Genomic DNA, 20,461 nt, shown 5'->3' with positions numbered 1-20,461 from the left:
GTGAAGAAGAATTTTTCGGTGAATTTTATACAGATACTTTCTCTGACTGTCCCAGCAACATATACACTAGTGCCTCAGAAGATGACAGTTCTTCAGAATATAGTTCTGATTCAGATGATGTGAATTATTAGACCAAAAAAAGACAAAAAACCTTAGTGATTGATTCTGATACGGAAAGTGAAAATGAAACTCACGGTGCTGGAGAATGCTCCTTTGCTTCTACGGAAGAGTGGATTGAAGACAACACTTCACGAAAATTAGAAGACTTTACAGGTGTATCAGGTGTAACTACTGAATGTAATAACCCGCAAAGTGTTAGTGAAATAACAGAATTAATTTTTGGTAACGACTTTTTCAAGTTGGTCGGTTCTCAAACAAACCTGTATTACCAACAGAATGAAAAATCATATAAAAAGTATGATAAGGGGCTTCCCTGGTGGCGCAGTGGTTGAGAGTCCACCTGCTGATGCAGGGGACATGGGTTCGTGTCCCGGTCCGGGAGGATCCCACATGCCGTGGAGCGGCTGGGCCCGTGAGCCATGGCCGCTGAGCCTGCGCATCCAGAGCCTGTGCTCCGCAACAGGAGAGGCCACAACAGTGAGGGGCCCACGTACACAAAATAAATAAATAAAAAGTATGATAAGGCTTTAAAATGGACTGATGTAACCAATAGTGACATGAAGAAGTTTCTTGGATTAATAATTTTGATGGGGGCTTCCCTGGTGGCACAGTGGTTGAGAGTCCACCTGCCAATGCAGGGGACACAGGTTCATGCCCCGGTCCGCGAAGATCCCACATGCCACGGAGCGGCTGGGCCTGTGAGTCATGGCCGCTAAGCCTGTGTGTCCGTAGCCTGTGCTCCGTAACGGGAGAGGCCCCAACAGTGAGAGGCTCGCGTGCCGCAAAAAAAAAAAAAATAAAATAAAAATAATTTTGATGGGACAATTAAGAAAGTCACACTGGAAAGAATACTGGTTGACTGATCCCGAAACACCAATCTTTCCAAAGATTATGACGAGAAGGTTTGAACCAATAATGGTATTTATTCACTTTACCGATAACTCAGAAACTCCATTTGCTACAGACAGAATTTCAAAAACCTCTTTTGGATTATTTTCTACCAAAATTTCAATCGATCTATATACCCAAACAAGAGCTATCACTTGAGGAGGCAATGATAAAGTGGAGGGGACAACTCAGATTCAAAACCTATAATCCAAAAAAAAAGAAAACAAAACCTATAATCCCAGAGAACTTACAAAATATGGAATTTTGGTCAGGATGGTGAGTGAAAGTGAAACCGGATATATAGGCAACTTTGAGATTTACACGGGTGAAGGAAAGAAACTGCAAGAAACAATATTATTGGTCCTACAACCTTATCTCGGTTCATGGCACCATATTTACCAAGACAATTATTACAACAGTGTGTCCACATCTGAAATATTGTTGAAGAATAAAACCAGAGTTTGTGGGACTATAAGAGAGAATCGTGGTCTACCAAACCAATTAAAGGAGAAATCTAAAAATCTACAGAGGGGAGAAATGACATTCTTATGGAAAGGAGAAGTGACTCTTCTTCTATGGAAAGACAAGAGGCTAGTCCTCATGGTGACAACTATTCATGACACCTCCACAGCAACTACAGGAAAAGAAGATGGAGGACTGGCCATCAGATAACTAAGCCCACCTGTATATTAGAGTATAATAAATACATGAAGGGAGTTGATCGATCCAATCAATATCTGGCAAACTTCAATATCCTCCGGAGAACTCGAAAATGGTATAAGAAAGTAGGTTTATATTTGAGTAATTGCAGTTTTATTCAATGTGTTTAAAATTTATTGCAGCCTTAATGCACAGAATAAAGTGACTTACAAGCAATTTTTGTTAGCAGTAGCTAGAGAATGGGGAATTGACCATTCTGGTAATACAGCGGTAGTCCCACACCTGGTCCTCTTGTGGCGTTTCTAGAACAGTGCGCCGCAAAGATCCACCTTGTCAACTATCAGGTAAAATAAAAGAATATATTCTAGAGGAAATAATACCCACAGGACCAAAAAAAAAATGCCACCAGAAAGTGTAGAGTCTGCTATTCCAGGGGAAAGTGCATTGAAACATGGTATATTTGTAATAGATGTTCTGTTCCCCTGCACAGAGGTGCCTGCTATACTGCCTATCACACTCTAACGAAATATCAGAATGCTTTAGTAAGACATGTACAAAGTTTCAAATAAATACATTAAGTGCAAAAAACGTTGCTGATATTTACTCAAACGCAGGCGTTTCAATATTCACTTACATAACAAACCATCAGCCACAGGTGTTAGTTTCTGCAAAAATCCCCTGGTCAATAATGTGTTAAAAGTATCAACAACATGATCAAGTGGGATTTATTCCAGGCATGCAATGATGGTTTGACATCCACAAATCAACCAATGCAACACACCACATTAATAAAATGAAGGCTAAAAATCATATGATCATCTCAATAGATGCAGAAAAAGCATTTAACAAAATTCAATACCCATTCATGATAAAAACTCTCAACAAACTGGGTATAGAGGAAGCATAATTCAGCATAATAAAGGTCACATATGACAAGCCTACAGCTAACATCATATTCAATGGTGAACGCTGGAAGCTTTTCCTCTAAGATCAGGAACAAGACAAGGATGTCCACTCTTGCCACGTCTTTCTACACAGTACTGTAAGTCCCAGCCAGAGCAATTAGACAAGAAAAAGAAATAAAAGGCAACCAAACTGGAAAGGAAGAAGTAAAATGGTCTCTATTTGCACACAACATAATATCATATAGAAAAACCTAAAGATTCCACCACAAAACTGTTAAAACTAATAAATGAATTCAGTAAAGTTACAGGATATAAAATCAACATAAAAAATCAGTTGTGTTTCTATACACTAACAACAAACTATCAGAAAGAGAAATTAAGACAATAATTTCATTTACAAGAGCATCAAATACAACAACATACTTAGCAATAAATTTAACCAAAGAGGTAAAAGACCTGTACACTGAAAACTATAAGACAATGATGAAAGAAACTGAACAAGGCACAAATAAATATATATTCTGTGCTCATGTATTGGAAGAATTAATAGTTAAGATGTTCATACTATCCAAAGCAATTTAGATTCAATACAATCCCTATAAAATTCCAATGGCATTTTTCACAGAAATAGAAAAACAATCCTAAAATCTGTATGGAACCAGAGAAGATTCTGAATACCCAGAGCAGTCTTGAGAAAGAAGAACAAAGCTGCAGGCATCATCACACTTCCTGATTTCAAAGTATATTACAAAGCTGCAGTAATCAAAAGTGTTGTTTTGGCATAAAAACACATAAATCAATGAAACAGAATAGAGAGGCCAGAAATAAACCCACACTTACTGGTCAATTAGTTTCTGACAAAGGAGATAAGATATACAATGGGGGAAGGATAGTTTCTTCAATAAATGGTATTGGGAAAACTGTAAAGCCATGTGCAAAAGAATGAAACTGAACCTCTATCCACACCACACACAAAAATAAACTCAAAACGGATTAACAAGTTAAATTTAAGACCTGAAACCATAAAACTCATAAAAGAAAGTATAAGGGGGTAAGCTTTTTGATATTGGTCTGGGCAATGATTTTTTGGATTTGACACCAAAAACAGAGGCAACAAAAGCAAGAATAAACAAGTGGAACTACAACAAACTAAAAAGCTTTTGCACAGGATAGGAAACCACCAACAAAATGAAAAGGCAACGTATGGAATGGGAAAAAATATTTGCAAATCATAAACCTGATAAAGGGTTAATATTCAAAACATATGAGGAACTCACATAATAGCAAAAAAAACAAAACAAAAACCTGACTTGGAAATAGGCAGAGGAAGTAAATATTTTTCCAAGGAAGACATACAAATGGTCAAAAGGCACATGAAAAGGTGATCAACATCACTAATCATCAGGCAAATGCAAATCAAAACCACAATGAGTTATCATCTCACATCTGTTAGAATGGCTATCATCAAAAATATAAGAGATAACAAGTGTTGGTGAGAATATGGAGAAAAGGGAACCCTTATACACTGTTGGTGGGAATGTAAATGCAGCCACTATGGAAAACAGTATGGAGGGTCCACAAAAAATTAAAAACTACCCCATTTCTGTGTATATAGGCAAAGACAATAAAAAAGGATATCAAAGAGATATCTGTACTCCCATGTTCACTGCAGCATTATTTACAATAGCTAAGACAAGGAAACAAGTGTCTGTCAAGAGATGAATGGATATACACTATAAAGCTACAGTTATCAAAACAGTATGGTACTGACATAAAAACAGACACACAGATTAACGGAACAGAACAGAGAGCCCAGAAACAAACCCACACTTATTGGTCCATTAACCTACAACAAAGGAGGCAAGAATATACAATGGGTAAAAAATAGCATCTTCAATAAATGGTGTTGGGAAAACCAGACAGTAACATGCAAAAGAATCAAACTGGACTACTTTCTCAAACCATATACAAAAATAAACTCAAAATGGATTAAAGACTTAAATGTAAGACCTGAAACCATAAAAATCCTAGAAGAAAACATAGGCAGTATGCTCTTTGACATTAGTCTTAGCAATATCTTTTTGAATATGTCTTCTCAGGCAAGAGCAACAAAAGCCAAAATAAACAAATGGGACCACATTAAACTAAAAAGCTTTTACACATTGATGGGAACTATGAACAAAACAAATAAGCAGCCTAATAAATGGGAGAAGATATTTGCAAATGACATATCTGTGATAAGGGGTTAATATCCAAAATATACCAAGAACTCACAGAACTCAACATCAAAAAAACAAACAACCCGATTAAAAAATGGGCAGAGAGGCCTTCCCTGGTGTCACAGTGGTTGAGAGTCCGCCTGCCAATGCAGAGGATACAGGTTCGTGCCCTGGTCCAGGAAGATCCCACATGCCGCAGAGCGGCTAGGCCCATGAGCCATGGCCGCTGAGCCTGTGTGTCTGGAGCCTGTGCTCTGCAACGGGAGAGGCCACAACAGTGAAAGGCCCGCGTACCGCAAAAAAAAAAAAGAAAAAAAAATGGGCAGAGGACCTGAATAGACATTTTTCCAAAGAAGACATAGAGATGGTCAACAGACACATGAAATGATGCTCAACATCACTAATCATCAGGGAAATTCAAATCAAAACCACAATAAGATATCACCTCACAACTGTCAGAATGGCTATCATGATCCAGCAGTTCCACTTCTGGAAATTCCAACCATATTCAAAACACTAATTCAAAAAGATAAATATACCCTTATGTTCACTGCAGCATTATTTACAATAGCCAAGATATGAAAGCAACCTAAGCATACATCAACAGATGAATGGAATCAAGATGCGGTATATATATATACAATAGAATATTATTCAGCCATAAAAAAGAATGAAATCTCGCCATTTGTGAGAATATGGATGGACCTAGAGGGTATTTTGCTAAGTGAAATAAGTCAGAGAAAAACAAACACTATGGGCTTCCCTGGTGGCGCAGTGGTTGAGAATCTGCCTGCCAATGCAGCAGACACGGGTTTGAGCCCTGGTCTGGGAAGATCCCACATGCCGCGGAGCAACTAGGCCTGTGAGCCACAACCACTGAGCCTGCGCATCTGGAGCTTGTGCTCCGCAACAAGAGAGGCCGCGACAGTGAGAGGCCCGCACACCGCGATGAAGAGTGGCCCCCTCTCGCCGTAACTAGAGAAAGCCCATGCACAGAAACGAAGACCCAACACAGCCAAAAATAAGTAAATAAATAAATAAAATTTTAAAAAAACCCACTATGATTTCACTTTTATGTGGAATCTAAACAAAACTAACATAACAAAACAGAAACAGATTGATAGATACAGAGAATAAACTGCTGTTTGCCAGAGGGGAGGGGGTTGGTGGATGAAGGAAATAGATGAGGGAGATAAAGAGACATAAACTTCCAGTTATAAAATAAATAAGTCATGTAATATACAGATAATGTATAGCTATGGTGACAGATGGTAACTAGACTTATCGTGGTGATCATTTTGCAATGTATAAAAATATCAAATCACTATGTTGCATACCTAAAACTAATATAATGTTGTTAGGTCAATTATACTTCAGTTTAAAAAAATGTTTTAAAAGGGATGGATAAAGATATGACCACATACACACACCATACACACTACACACACACACACACACACACACACACACACACACACACACACACACACACGGGAATATTCAGTTCTGAGATAAAAGGTAAATCCTGCCATTTGTGACAAAATGGATGGAATTTGAAGGCATTATGCTAAGTGACATAAGTCAGACAAAGACAAATACTGCTTGGTATCACTTTGATGTGGAATCTAAAAAAAAGTCGAACTCATAGAAGCAGAGTAGAAAAATGGTTGCCAGGGGATAAGGGTGGGAGAAACTTTTCAATTTAAAAAACCCCTGAAATTCATTCAATATTTAACAGCTATATCAGCTAACCAAAGTGAATCTTTGCAGTTAACCCTTTTCTTTTAAACTTTTTTTTTGGCCTAAGGGGCATTCCCTTAAAGTTTGTTTTGTTTTCTGATTATCACCATGCAATTAAAAAAAATCAATCTTGCTTTTCCTGCTAAGTGGGTACATTAGGTAGAAATAAACTGGCATACTTTATTCCTGGGTTAGGAAACCTCTAGCCTTTGGGTTGATTTCATTCAGGTTTCAAAGTGCTAGAACTTTGAACTCTTCTGTTTCCTACCCATTGCTGCCAAGAAGGATGCAACTGGTCTCTTGCCTTTTAAAAGCCAAAACAAGCCATTCCCTGAAGTCCTGACCATGGTAAAACCAGAATCCTTAGCCCTCCCTTTTGAAGCTCTGTCTTTATTTCACAAGGCCCTCTTATTACATTTTGTTGTAAAATATGGTCATGGACTTCTATACTTTCATCTATGTCTATGGTTATCCTTAGCAACTCAGTGGGCCAAGTTGCCTAACCTAGTTTTTCTTTAGGAGTATTCATGTCCCACCTTGACCCTTTGGTTTTTCACAAATAAAAGCCAGCCTGTGAATTTCCTGAATGCTACTGGGATTTTAATCAGAATATTTACATATCAACTTAGGGGGAAGTGGTATCTTTTACAATATTGAGCCTTCCTATCCTGAACATGGTATAGTGATCTATTTATTTATTTATTGATCACACCCTGTGGCATGTGGGACCCTAGTTCCCTGACCAGGAATTGAACCTGTGCCCCCTGCATTGAGAACATGGAGTCTTAACCACTGGACCACTAGAGAAGTTCCTAATTACTTAGTTCTTTCATGTGTTTTAATAAAATTTTATTCATTTTCATGAAAGGCTAGCATATCTTTTGTTTGATTTATTATGTTGTATTTTTTATTGCTATAGTAAATGCATCTTTTCTCCTGTTGTGGAGCACAGGCTCCGGACGTGCAGGATCAGCGGCCATGGCTTACGGGCCCAGCCACTCCGCAGCATGTGGGATCTTCCCGGACCGGGGCACGAACCCGTGTCCCCTGCATCAGCAGGCGGACTCTCAACCACTGCGCCACCAGGGAAACCCATAAATGCATCTTTTTAGAACTGTTTTCTGAGTCTGTCATACAGAAACACAATCAACTTCTGTGTATTGATACTGTAATTCAACAGTCTTGCCAAGCTCTCTTAGTAACTCTAAAACTATCAAAAATTGTTTTAGATTTTTCTGTGTAGACAATTATATCATCTATTAATAATGACACTTTGTTTCTTCTTTTCTAATCCTCATATTTACTAATGTATTATGACTCTATTAGTATCTCCAAGTGCAGTGGTGAACAGGAGTAGTAATACTGAGCATCTCTTGTTTTGTTCTGAACCTAAAGGGGAAGGTGTTTAATTGTTTACCATTGAGTATATTTGTTGAAGGTGTTTTGAGATATTCTTTATCTGATTAACTGAATTCCAAGTCTGCCATGAGGATTCACCACAAATAGACCTGAATTTTGTCAAATGTTTCTGCATCTTTTGAGGTGGTCATGTTTTATGTCCTTTATCATATTTATTAATTTCTAATGTTAATCCAAACTTGCATTTCCTGGTCATGAAGTACTATCATTTCTATAGTTACTGACTTCAGTTTGCTAACGATTTTGTTCAGCCCTTTCACCTCTATATTTATGAGTGTCAATGTCCTATAATTTTCCTTTTCTTATGAACTCCCTGTTTGGCTCTGTTAACAAACTTATGCTATCTTCATAATGTAAACTGACAAATGTTCTCTTTTTCCCCATAAGATTTTCTACACAATTGGAATTAGCTGTTCACTCAGCCTTTAAAGCAATCTAAGCCTCATGGTTTAATTTGGTTTTATGAAGAAAACGTTTTAAAAATCAATAATTAAACTTACTTAGTAGTTCTAAAACTATTCAAGGTTTTTCCTTTTTTGAGTCATTTTAAGTTGTGTTTTTCTAGGAATTCTCTATTTCATCTAAATTTTCAAATGCATTAGCATAAAGATGTTATTTCATCTCAGTATAACTATTTCTTTTCATTAGATAATTAAATCCATATGCATTTTTTATGATTGTTGATACATTTAGATTTACTGCTACTAAATTATTTTATACTATTTGTCTTTTTCTTTTTTTCTTCTTTTCCACATCCCTTCTCCTGCTCCTGCTTGCCTTCCTTTGGAATCAGGGGGGTTTTCCCCTTTTCTTCATTCAATTCTCCTCACACCTTACTACATTTTTCTTTTTGGCTACGTTGGGTCTTCATTGCTGCATGCGGGCTTTCTCTAGCTGCAGCAAGCAGGAGCTACTCTTCGTTGCGGTGCGCAGGCTTCTCATTGTGGTGGCTTCTCCTGTTGCGGAGCACGCACTCTAGGCGCGCGGGGTTCAGTAGTTGTGGCTTGTGGGCAGCTCACGGACTCTAGAGCACAGGCTCTGTAGTTGTGGCGCACAGTATGTGGGATCTTCCCGGACCAGGGCTCGAACCCCTGTCCCCTGATTTGGCAGGCAGATTCTATTTTTTTTTTTTTTTTCAGTACGCGGGCCTCTCACTGTTGTGGCCTCTCCCATTGCGGAGCACAGGCTCTGGACACGCAGGCTCAGTGGCCATGGCTCACGGGCCCAGCCGCTCTATGGCATATTGGATCCTCCCAGACCGGGGCACGAACCCATGTCCCCTGCATCAGCAGGCAGATTCTTAACCACTGCACCACCAGGGAAGTCCAACCCCTTACGACCTTTAAAGTTTAAATCTCTATGTCTGTTCTTTTCACTGTTATCTTAGATATGCTAACGAGCATTCTTAACAAAGTCCAAAGTAAATCGATATTTTTATCCTCTTCCAGAACAAACAAGGACTTTATAATTCTCATGCCAATCATTCCTCTCTACTTAAAATCCATGGTTAACCAGTATTTTAAGTTCCAGCTGGTCTTAAACCCCAAAACCTACAAATCAGACATAATTGTTTGAAAATGTCAGTAACTGTTTCTCCCCAATCTTCTGGTGGCCTGGTGAGTCTTCATGAATTTCTAGTTTTGGCCTTTTCTGGGCTGACCTGTCTTGTACTATAGTTGAGACCTCAACACTTCATATTAGTCCCCTTAGCTGAATGCATGCTAATTCTAAAATAATCCATGAGGGGCTTCCCTGGTGGTGCAGTGGTTGAGAGTCCGCCTGCCGATGCAGGGGACACGGGTTCGTGCCCCAGTCCGGGAAGATCCCACATGCCACGGAGCGGCTGGGCCCATGAGCCATGGCTGCTGAGCCTGTGCGTTCGGAGCCTGTGCTCCGCAACGGGAGAGGCCACAACAGTGAGAGGCCCATGTACCGCAAAACAAATAAAAATAAAATAAAATAATCCATGAAACAGAAACCTAATTGCCTTAGTCATATTTCATGCTTCTGTTTAAATACTACGACACAGACCATTGAGAATCTTTGTTTTTATTATCCTGAGATTTTTAATGTACTTCTTATTTGTTATCAGTGGTCCATCAACTGGGACTTGGAAGACTCCCCCGAGATCTGATTCCCCCTCCCCAGATATTTACTGTAATTCTGAATCCTTTATTTTCAGTAATTGAATCTAATTACAATTTTCATAAATATACTGATTCATTCATCAGTCAAATATTTACTGAACACCAACTACTGCAAGATACAAAAACAAACAAGATATACTGCCTACCCAAAAAAGATTCAGCCTGATTTGAAAAAATATATGAAAATAGGAAATAACTATATAATATGATAAAAATGACAAGAGAGCATAGAGGAAATAAATATGCCTAGTGAGGAGAAGGGCAAATAAGGGTTTGTGAGGAAATAACATTCTTATGCTGTTTGAAGATTTATGATGTCTTTATCCATTCCCAGATACTCGGCAAAAATGATGATGTTACCACTAGACAGCATGAAATCATACTGTTAAAGAGATAGCCCTTTAGCTTGAAGGAATTCTGTCTTCAAGACCTGTGCTACAACCTTTTGTTATATATTTAAAACATTTCAATTTGGGCAACCAAATAAACATTTTTAGGAATAGGTAAGACCCCTAAGGATAGAACTAGGTCAGAAGAAGTCAAAAGTTCCTCCAAAGTTATCCACAGTTACATGCTTAATAAAACACACCATTTGCATAAAAGTTCACATCTAAAAAATTTTTACCAAGCACAATTTTATCCTACATCAAAGATTAGCAGACACACTGGAGCAGTCTCAAGTCTCTGGACTTTCATTCACTTTTAAAACAACTAAGAGTTTGGGAAAAAGAATCCTTGAGGCCTATACTTATTGTAATACTATGATAATAAGAGTATGCCAGAGTATTACCAAAAATGGATGACTGAAAATGAGACAATTCAACTGAATACTCACTTGGACACATTGCCCACTACTATTGTTTTCTTTACAAAAAGTCGTGAAGTCTCATCTCCTGTAAGATCAGTATTCCGCTGCTCTGTTTTATGGGAGCCAGTAATACCAGAAGTGTCCTAGAAAAAAATCATAATCAAGTTTCATTTCCAATTTAGACAATTTTCAATAGGCAGAAACCACAAAATCATAAAAGGTATGGATGGACTAACTCAATTTTTTTTTAATTACAAAATTCTCTGGCTTTGTGGCTGCTCTCAGAGCATGAAAGAATAATTTTACTATAATTTTTGCATTAGTTTATAGAAAAAGTTTGTACACTGTAATTCCACATATGTGTGTGTGTTTTTAATAGTCATAAACAGCTGCTTTGTATATGCAAATAGGATGTGGAAGGATACACAAGAAACTACTACAACAGTTACCTCTGGGATATGGAAATGGGGGAAGGGGTCAATGGAATTTACTTTCTTTTCAATCTTCTGTACTATTACAAATTTTTCAATAAGACGTAACATAAACATAATGATTAATTTAAAGTTTGACTATGGAGATAGACAGCCAGTGTTTAAGCCTTGGCCCTTACATTTACTAGATGTGTCAGCTTGGGTAATTACTTAACTTTTCTGTCTCTATTTCCTCATCTATAATATAAGGATGATAATAGTATCTATCTCAGATGATGGTTCTGTACAGTTTTTAGAAAAATGCTTGGTACACAGTAAACACTAAATATCTGTTACATAAACATGAGCATGCATATTACATAAAAGATAGTAGGTTTCTAAATCCTATGACTAGTGTGAACAAATTCATTTTAATTAAAAAAAGAAAAACATATGCAGTATTTCCCCAGAAAGTACACGAGAAGGAGACAACTAAATCCAAACACTAAGAGTTCTGATTTTGGGTGATGGCATTATGAATGACTTTTCTACTCTCTCTTATTTTTCTGTAGTTTAATTTTCAAAAATGAACATATATGAATTTATAATCAGAAACATTTTTAATTTTATCAAAATAATCAAATCCTTGATGTCTGAGTATGTGGAAAGCAGCCTGGGAATTTCCTCTATCACAGAACATCTGGCCGAGAAAAACCACTGGTCTCATCCAGTAAGGATTCTATAGCCAAGTATTACACCAAGAAGATCAGAGCAGCTTGAGATGGGAATTCAGATTACAAACTGACAGGATCAAAGAGCGATAAACAGTTTTCAATTCTACTTATTGTTTTTCAAATTTCCTCCAGTTATTAAAGCATCTTAGAACATAAAATTTCAAAGAGGAAACTGAAGAAGAGCCACCGCTCTTGAGAGAATAAACGTGATAGAGTGGACACAGTACTGCCAACTCCTCTAAGTTTCTTTCATATCTACATGAATGGCATCTAGGAGTTGGGTGGTACACAGGAGCCTTGAACTGTAAAATCAAAAAGACACAGGTTTGATTCTCAGTTCTGATACTGTGGACAAATATAAAAAGACAAAAGTTTAATTCTCAGTTCTGATACCTGTGAACAAATATAACTTAAACCTCATAGAGACTCAGTTTCTCCATCTCTAAAAGGGCTATAATTAACTTATATCCTATGGTTCCTATGAAGGTTAAATGAAATAATATGTGCATTCTTAATAAATACTGGTTCCCTTCTCTTCTGGCTCCCTCCCATCCATCCAACTATACCCTTCCAGTATTTCGGCTTGGTCTCTGCTCTGTGTTGCTTGAGAGTCTTTCCTCTATGTCCACATTGCTGTTAGTGTCTTTGTCAGATAAGAAGTCATTGTGTTGAGATAAAGAATCACTTTCTGAATGATTGGCTGATGGTGTTTCTGATCTCTGATTGGCAGGAGATGATGACCTAGATGGTGATTCCAAAAATTTCTTGACAGCAGGATGATTAAAAATCATTGTATCACATGTCTTTGATCCCTGCAAAAATGAGAGTAAGCAAAACAAACTTTTAATCATATCCACCAAAAGTAGGCAAAAGTTTGATCTTCCCAAAAACCCTTATCTATTTCCAGTCTTGCTTAAAATCCTTCAAGATCACCCCACTCCCATAAAATGAAGTCCAAACTCCTTAATGTGGCCCAAATCAACAAAACAAAAACTAGAGAATGATAAATAATTATGCAAAGGTCCTAACACTAAAAGCTAAAGATGCAAGTCCTCAGAAGGTAAATGAAAAGTAAAGATAAATATATAGGGACTTCCCTGGTGCCACAGTGGTTAAGAATCTGCCTGCCAATGCAGGGGACATGGGTTCGAGCCCTGGTCCAGGAAGATCCCACATGCCACGGAGCAACTAAGCCCATGTGCCACAACTACTGAGCCTGCGCTCTAGAGCCCGTGAGCCACAACTACTGAGCCCATGTGCCACAACTACTGAAGCCCACATGCCTAGAGCCCATGCTCCGCAACAAGAGAAGCCACTGAGATAAGAAGCCCACACACCACAACGAAGAGTAGCCTCCACTCGCTGCAACTAGAGAAAGCCCATGGGAGCAACGAAGACCCAACACAGCCAAAAATAAATAAATTTAAAAATTAAAAATATATATATATATAGTAACACATGGAAAGTCAGATTTGACTTAAAAAAAATAAACCTCACATTGCTTGATACAAATACATCAACTGCTCTAAATAAAACATTCCTGTAAGAAATATAAAGATTTTTAAAAATGTGTATGTAAAATAGCTCCCACGTAGAAATAAAATGTAGCATAGAATGGTTTAAAATGAGTAATAATGATATATAGTTTGCCCTCAGTCCAGTACTGAAGCCTGCCTAGGGTATTCTTCTGTGTTTTGTTACTTGCATATAAAATAGTGTGTTGTTATAATGTAGTTACTTCCTAGGAAGCCCAGCTTTAGAAATTGCTTAATTGAAATTAAAAATAATTGTTTTAGCAAGTAAAAGGGAGCCAGAGACTAGTGTTTCAGAGTCAAAGCAACAGAGCTGTTGTATTTCAATAATAAAGGTTTATTTTAGAGCTATAAATGTATTTTGTTAGAGCAAACTAAAAATAATTAATTGGCAGATCCTAGAAGATAAAAATATACCTAAATATCCTTAAATAAATCCCAATCAGAATATACAAGATAAAAATCAGTACATTTCTAGACTATCAAATAGCACAGTTCAGTACTGCTAATGGTTTAAAAAAAAAAGGCATCAAAACATTAAATGAATAACCAGCTCTTCAGAGTAGCTACAGTCCTATGTCAGGCAGCTGCTAGCTCACAATGTCCATCTTGTTGAGTCTAATATCAAGCCATATGACAGATGACTTTAGAATCTGCCCTGGGTTAACACTGTCTCCCAAAAAGTCATGTCCACCTAGACCTATGAATGTGGCTACTTGAAAATACAGTCTTTTCAGATGTAATCAAGTTAAGATGATGTCATACTGGATTTGGGTAGGCCTTACTTCAATGACTAGTATTCTTAAAAGAGGTAAAGTTGCATACAGAAAGAAACAGAGAAGACACACAAAGGGAAAAGTCCATGTGAAGTTAAAGGCAGAAACTGGAGCGATACAGCTACAAGCCAAGGAATGCCAAGTACTGCTAGCAACCACCAGAAGCTAGGAGAAGACAAGGAAGAATTCTTCCCTAGAGTCTTCAGAGGGAGCATGGCCTAGCCACCAACATACTTGGTTCTGGACTGCTAGCCTCTAGAATCATGAAATAATAAATTCCTGTTTTGTTTTGTTTTGTTTTTAAAATCTGGTTCCTTTATTTATTTTTAAAATTTATTTGGTTGCGCAGGGTCTTAGTTGCAGCAGGTGGGCTCCTTAGTTGAGGCTCTCCAGCTCCTTAGTTGCAGAACACGGGCTCCTTAGTTGTGGCACATGGGCTCCTTAATTGTGGCTCATGGGCTCCTTAGTTGTGGCATGCGCAAACTCTTAGTTGCATCATGCATGTGGGATATAGTTCCCTGACCAGGGATCAAACCTAGGCCCCCTGCATTGGGAGCGCAGAGTCTTATCCACTGCGCCACCAAGAAGTCCCAAATTCCTGTTGTTTTAAGCCACCAAGCTTGTGGTAATTTGTTATGGTAGCTCGAGCAAAGTAATTCAGACTCTAAAATGTAATATGGAAACTCCTGCAGTAGAAGAAACAACTATCTACCATCTAAGATTAAACTCAAATAATGCTTCAGATTTCTCTAAGATAACATCAGGAGTGTCACCAATACCTAATACCTTAAAGCTCCACAGGATAACACAAAAGCCTATACATGGCAGGTACCTCTTATCTGTAAAAACCACAGGGAATGACGCAAAGCAGCATGCTACTATGCTCCCTGCAGCCCTCCCACTATTCTCATCGAGCCAGTACTGTCCAAGAGGAGAATTATCTAATTCTAACTGGAAGAAACGTAAGAAAAAACAAAACTTATGCAGAAATTATCAAAACGTCAAACAAGAAGAAATACTTCTGTATCAGTTCAATCCTATCCCCATCCTTTATAACTGGAGCAATCTAGTGGTAATCACATTAACCATGACTAAACTTAGTATCACTAACAGTAGCACAACCTGATACTATGTCTCCTAATGTGATACAATATGAAGTATACAGCATTACCTATGAAGTACTATCTCCAAAAAGACTCAACCTTAATCTAATCAAATCTTTAGACTTGACTCTTATTTTACAGAAAAATAGAAGGAATGAAGGAACAACCCAAGGGGAAAAAAGTCCAAAATGTGGGACATTCTACAACATAAATGGCCTGGTCTCTTCACATAAGTCAATATCACAGGGGAAAAAAAGGTGGGAGAACTGTTCTAGATAAAATGAGACAAGAGAAACAAAACAGCCAAATGTAACCCATGAACCCTGATTGGATCCTGTCCAAAAAAAAAACAAAAAAACCCCCCAACTTTAAAGATATTTTGGGGACAACTGGGAAAATCTGAATATGGACTAGTTATCAAATAATATTAGGAACTCATTCTCTTAGGTATCGTGACTACACAGAAGATGAACATTAAGTATTTAGGGATGAAGCGTCACGATGCTTGGAACTTAACTTTTTAATGTTTTAGACAAAAATAAGATAGATAAAGCAAACATGGAAAATGTTAAAACTGTTGAAGCAAAGTGATACATAAACAAGTGCTTATTTCACCTTCTCTATATATTTGAAAATTTTCACAAAAAGTAGGGGGAAATATCAGGGCTTCTTTAATAGAATAAATCTACTGAAACTAACAATTGCCATTCATTAGCAGTAAAAGGTCAGAGAAAAATCAATCGATCTATAATTTATTCCAAAGCCATCCATAATCAAATGAAGAGCAATAAGGCAAGTTAGAACAGGGTCACACTCATCTTTGTATCTGCAAAGCCTAGCAACAGTGATAACAATTAGTTACAGAACAATTAAGCAAAAAGAAAAAAATGTTACTTAACGATTAATGACAATGTAGAGAGGTATAATTAAAGGATATGGTTGAACACAATGATAAATTTATGTATATTCCCAGGAAGGCAGGCTAGGCTTCTTGAATTCGAAAGGTCAATATAAGAAATGTTTTGAAGGCAGGGATTTCACATCAAGACTAATTTCTCTTCACACAACAATATGGGTGGCCAGAAATGACTGCATATGAGGAAAACTTACCTCAGAAACTTTCAGAAGTCCTGCAGAAGCATAGTAGTTTGCGACAATGCAGGCACGAAGTTTATCCATCATCCTTCTTGCCTCAATTAGTCGCTAAAATAAATATTACTTAATTACTTAAAAAAATGGAAATGACAGAAGAGATATACAATTTATAAGAAATGTAAATGAACCCAAAGGTTCAACTTGTCTAATAATCAAAGAAATACAAATAGAAATGACCATTTTCCACCTATCAGATTGGCAAAATATTTAAAAAAATGACAAAATACAATGTTTGCAAGAGTATATAGACATATAAATATGTATTTGTATGTATATATGCGTATTCATTGAGAATGTCCACAAAGATATTGAGCACAAAAGCAAAGAGGAATTATCTTTTGGGATGGAATTTCAAGTGATTTTTTTCTTTATCTTTTTCTGCAATGTCATTTAAAGAAAAAAAAAGGTGCAGGTCTTTTTTTCCAAAAACGAGAAAGCTACTTTTAAAAGAACAGCAAAGGGGGAAAATATACCATAATTCCATCTCAACAGATTTTTAAAAATTCATCATATATAGTTTTTTTCAATAGTTCTGTTCCTTTATTTTTAATTTAACATCATTATACCTGGTCAATGACCTCAATTTCATGTTCCTTATTCTTCATTTCAAGTGCAAATTGTTCCTTGATAATAGTCTCAATCTTCTGCACAGCAGCATCTCGAGCTGCACAAAGAACATACAATAATCCAACGTCTAATTAATCAGTTGCTGCCTTGATTCAAGTCAGCAAGCAACAAAAGAAACCCAGGAACAGTAACTCTGAAGTGGAGAAACCTAATGGTCATCACCTTAATCAATACTGAAAAGTTAACATCACCAAATATTCAAGCAAACTGACCTCGCATGTTTTCTGATATGATGTACTGATAAGACTCCACCACTCTGTGGCATTCCTGCTAAAAATGCTGAATCTAATCACAGCGAACATCAGACAAACCTAAATTGAAGGACACTGTACAAAATAACTGGCCTATACATTCAAATACTAAAATCAAGAAAGACAAAGAAAAGTTAAGGACATTAAAAGAGACTAAAGAGATATAACAACTAAATGCATTGTGTGATCCTGGAGAGGGGGAATAGTTATAAAATACTGGGACAACTGGTAAAACTAGAATATGGACAGCAGATTAGATAATGTAATGTAACATGTTAAAATTTCCTGCTTCTGATAATTGTACTGTGGTTACGTAAGAAATTTGTCCTTAGGAAATACACATGTGTTTACAAGTGTCTAATGTATCTTCTGATGATTCTGAAAAAATGATGTGCATATATACCTGCATGCATACATGCATTTGTGTAGTATGTGTGTGTATGGATTGGGGATGGGGGAAAAGAATGATAAACCAAATGAGGCAAAATGTAAACAATCGGTGAATTAATCTGGACAAAAGACAAACAAATTCTCCTTGAAATTTTTCTGTTTGAAATCACATCAAAATAAAATTACCAAAAAAGAAAAAGAAATCCATGAAGATTCCGAGAGAAATACGTGGTGACTTCTGAAAAACCATAACCCCAAGGAAAAAGAAAGTAAAGAATTAGCTAGAGGAAGAGGTAGTCTGTGACACAAGAGCAGTTCATAAGAAGGCAGGAAGTTAGGATCTAGCATGCAATTCAGCAGTTTCTGATTACAACTACCTGAAGGAACCAGCAAAGAAAGAATTCAAAAGGACAGAAAACGTCTCTGAAGGCAATTCAATTCAGATGACTACTCAAAGTAATATGCAATTCAAAGAGTTAAAAACATCAGATATGAAATGTAGTTTGATTACAAGAGAATAAAAAAAGAAGAGAAGAAAAAAAAAAAAGAAGAGTCGAATGACTGCTTGAAAAACCTGGGATTTTGCATAATGATCCTGTGTTTGTAATATGAAAAAATCACCACCCATGCTTTGGGGTGTAAAAAAAATTGCAGACAAAATTTGGACCCTTAATCACCCATGTCATTTTCTCCCCGTAAAATATGCCACTAGACTGCCAATTTAAAACTAGTGCTGACATATGGTCACCTTATTTTTGATAATGGAGGCAAGAATATACAATGGAGAAAAAACAGCCTCTTCAATAAATGGTGCTGGGAAAACTGGACAGCTACACGTAAAAGAATAAAATTAGAACACTCCCTAACACCATACACAAAAATAAACTCAAAATGGATTAAAGACCTAAATGTGAGGCCAGACACTATAAAACTCTTAGAGGAAAACATAGGCAGAACACTCTATGACATAAATCGCAGCAACATCCTTTTTGACCCACCTCCTAGAGAAATGGAAATAAAAACAAAAATAAACAAATGGGACCTAATGAAACTTAAAAGCTTTTGCACAGCAAAGGAAAACATAAACAAGACAAAAAGACAACCCTCAGAATGGGAGAAAATATTTGCAAATGAAGCAATTTACAAAGGGTTAATCTCCAAAGTTTACAAGCAGCTCATGCAGCTCAATATCAAAAAAACAAACAACCCAGTCCAAGAGTGGGCAGAAGACCTAAACAGACATTTCTCCAAAGAAGATATACAGGTTGCCAACAAACACATGAAACGATGCTCAACGTCACTAATCATTAGAGAAATGCAAATCAAAACCACAATGAGGTATCACCTCACACCACCAGAATGGCCATCATCAAAAAATCTACAAACAATAAATGCTGGAGAGGGTGTGGAAAAAAGGGAACCCTCTTACACTGTTGGTGGGAATGTAATTAATACAGCCACTATGGAGAACAGTATAGTGGTTCCTTAAAAACCTAAAAAGAGAACTACCATATGACCCAGCAATACCAATACTGGATATATACTCTGAGAAAACCATAATTCAAAAAGAGACATGTACCACAATGTTCACTGCAGCTCTATATACAACAGTCAGGACATGGAAGCAACCTAAGTGTCCATCGACAGATGAATGGATAAAGAAGATGTGGCACATATATACAATGGAATATTACTCAGCCATAGAAAGAAACAAAACTGAGTTATTTGCAGTGAGGTGGATGGACAAATAAATTTACATTTAAAAAAAAAGGGAAGCATCCTACCAAACCTACTTTGAGAAAAATTCTGAAGAATAAAAATAAAATCTTTATTAGGAATTAGGTTGAGAATGGACACCAAGAAGAAGAACAGCAAATTGGCACTTAGTAACAAAAAACTGTCCCTGCTTAGGCTACGTATTTGTGAACTTACATTAGATTTAAATTGAAATTATGATGCTTCCTAAAACAGTAAGTTTTCCCTTTTCTTATTTTTATTACAAAAAAGATATGCCATGTGATGCATTTGAATAATGAATTTAAGTTTCATGATACTTTCATATTTATCTGGCTTGTTATTGAAAGCAAATGACGTATCCTTGTAAATAAAATTACAACTGAATGGAGAGAAAAGTTGCAGTGAAATGTTTATATTGTTTGGAACTGGATTTAATCACTTCCGGTACACAGAGACTTTTGTGGGGTACATATGACTTGACTGCACTGACACAGACAGGAATTTCCTTCACCACTTAACCTTGGAGGCCTGATCTCTGTGGAGCTGCAGCACCTTATCTATGACTTTGAGACCTTCTTCATCTAGCTGTAATAACTTACATAGATTTATTTTTTAAATAAACAGTAATGAATTTTAGCAGTATTTTGATTTAGAAACTCAAATATAGCCACTTTTTTTGAGACAGCTTAAAACATTCTGGGTAACTACAGATGATCTGGTCTTCAACTAATTAAATGATCTTGGGCAAGTAATTTAATGCCTCTGAGCCTTAACTAAGCCACCACCAGCTAAGTGCAGAGATCGGTGTTTCCCAAATTTCCATCATTCATATACCACCTT

At 37.0% G+C, this 20,461-nt stretch overlaps 1 protein-coding gene across 3 annotated transcripts in view; it reads right to left on the bottom strand.

The window, feature by feature from the left end:
• The window catches only part of YEATS2 (YEATS domain containing 2), a 109,686-nt gene that overhangs the window by 61,632 nt on the left and 27,593 nt on the right, over positions 1-20,461 (bottom strand). For all 3 annotated transcript variants that reach the window (XR_014296737.1, XM_082654228.1, XM_082654229.1), the window contains exons 4-7: positions 17,183-17,280; positions 16,572-16,664; positions 12,617-12,862; positions 10,934-11,049 (exon numbers count right to left, since the gene is read on the bottom strand). Coding sequence is in view for 2 of the 3 variants with exons in the window: in XM_082654228.1 (XP_082510354.1) it covers positions 10,934-11,049; positions 12,617-12,862; positions 16,572-16,664; positions 17,183-17,280 (553 nt within the window). In the remaining variant the exon portion in view is untranslated. The remainder of the gene's footprint in view (positions 1-10,933; positions 11,050-12,616; positions 12,863-16,571; positions 16,665-17,182; positions 17,281-20,461) is intronic.

Source organism: Grampus griseus, assembly GCF_964374135.1.
Source record: "Grampus griseus genome assembly, chromosome: 5".
NCBI classification, from domain to species: Eukaryota; Metazoa; Chordata; class Mammalia; order Artiodactyla; family Delphinidae; genus Grampus; species Grampus griseus.
Note: the sequence above shows the minus strand (reverse complement) of the source record. Positions and strands in the feature narration are given on the sequence as shown.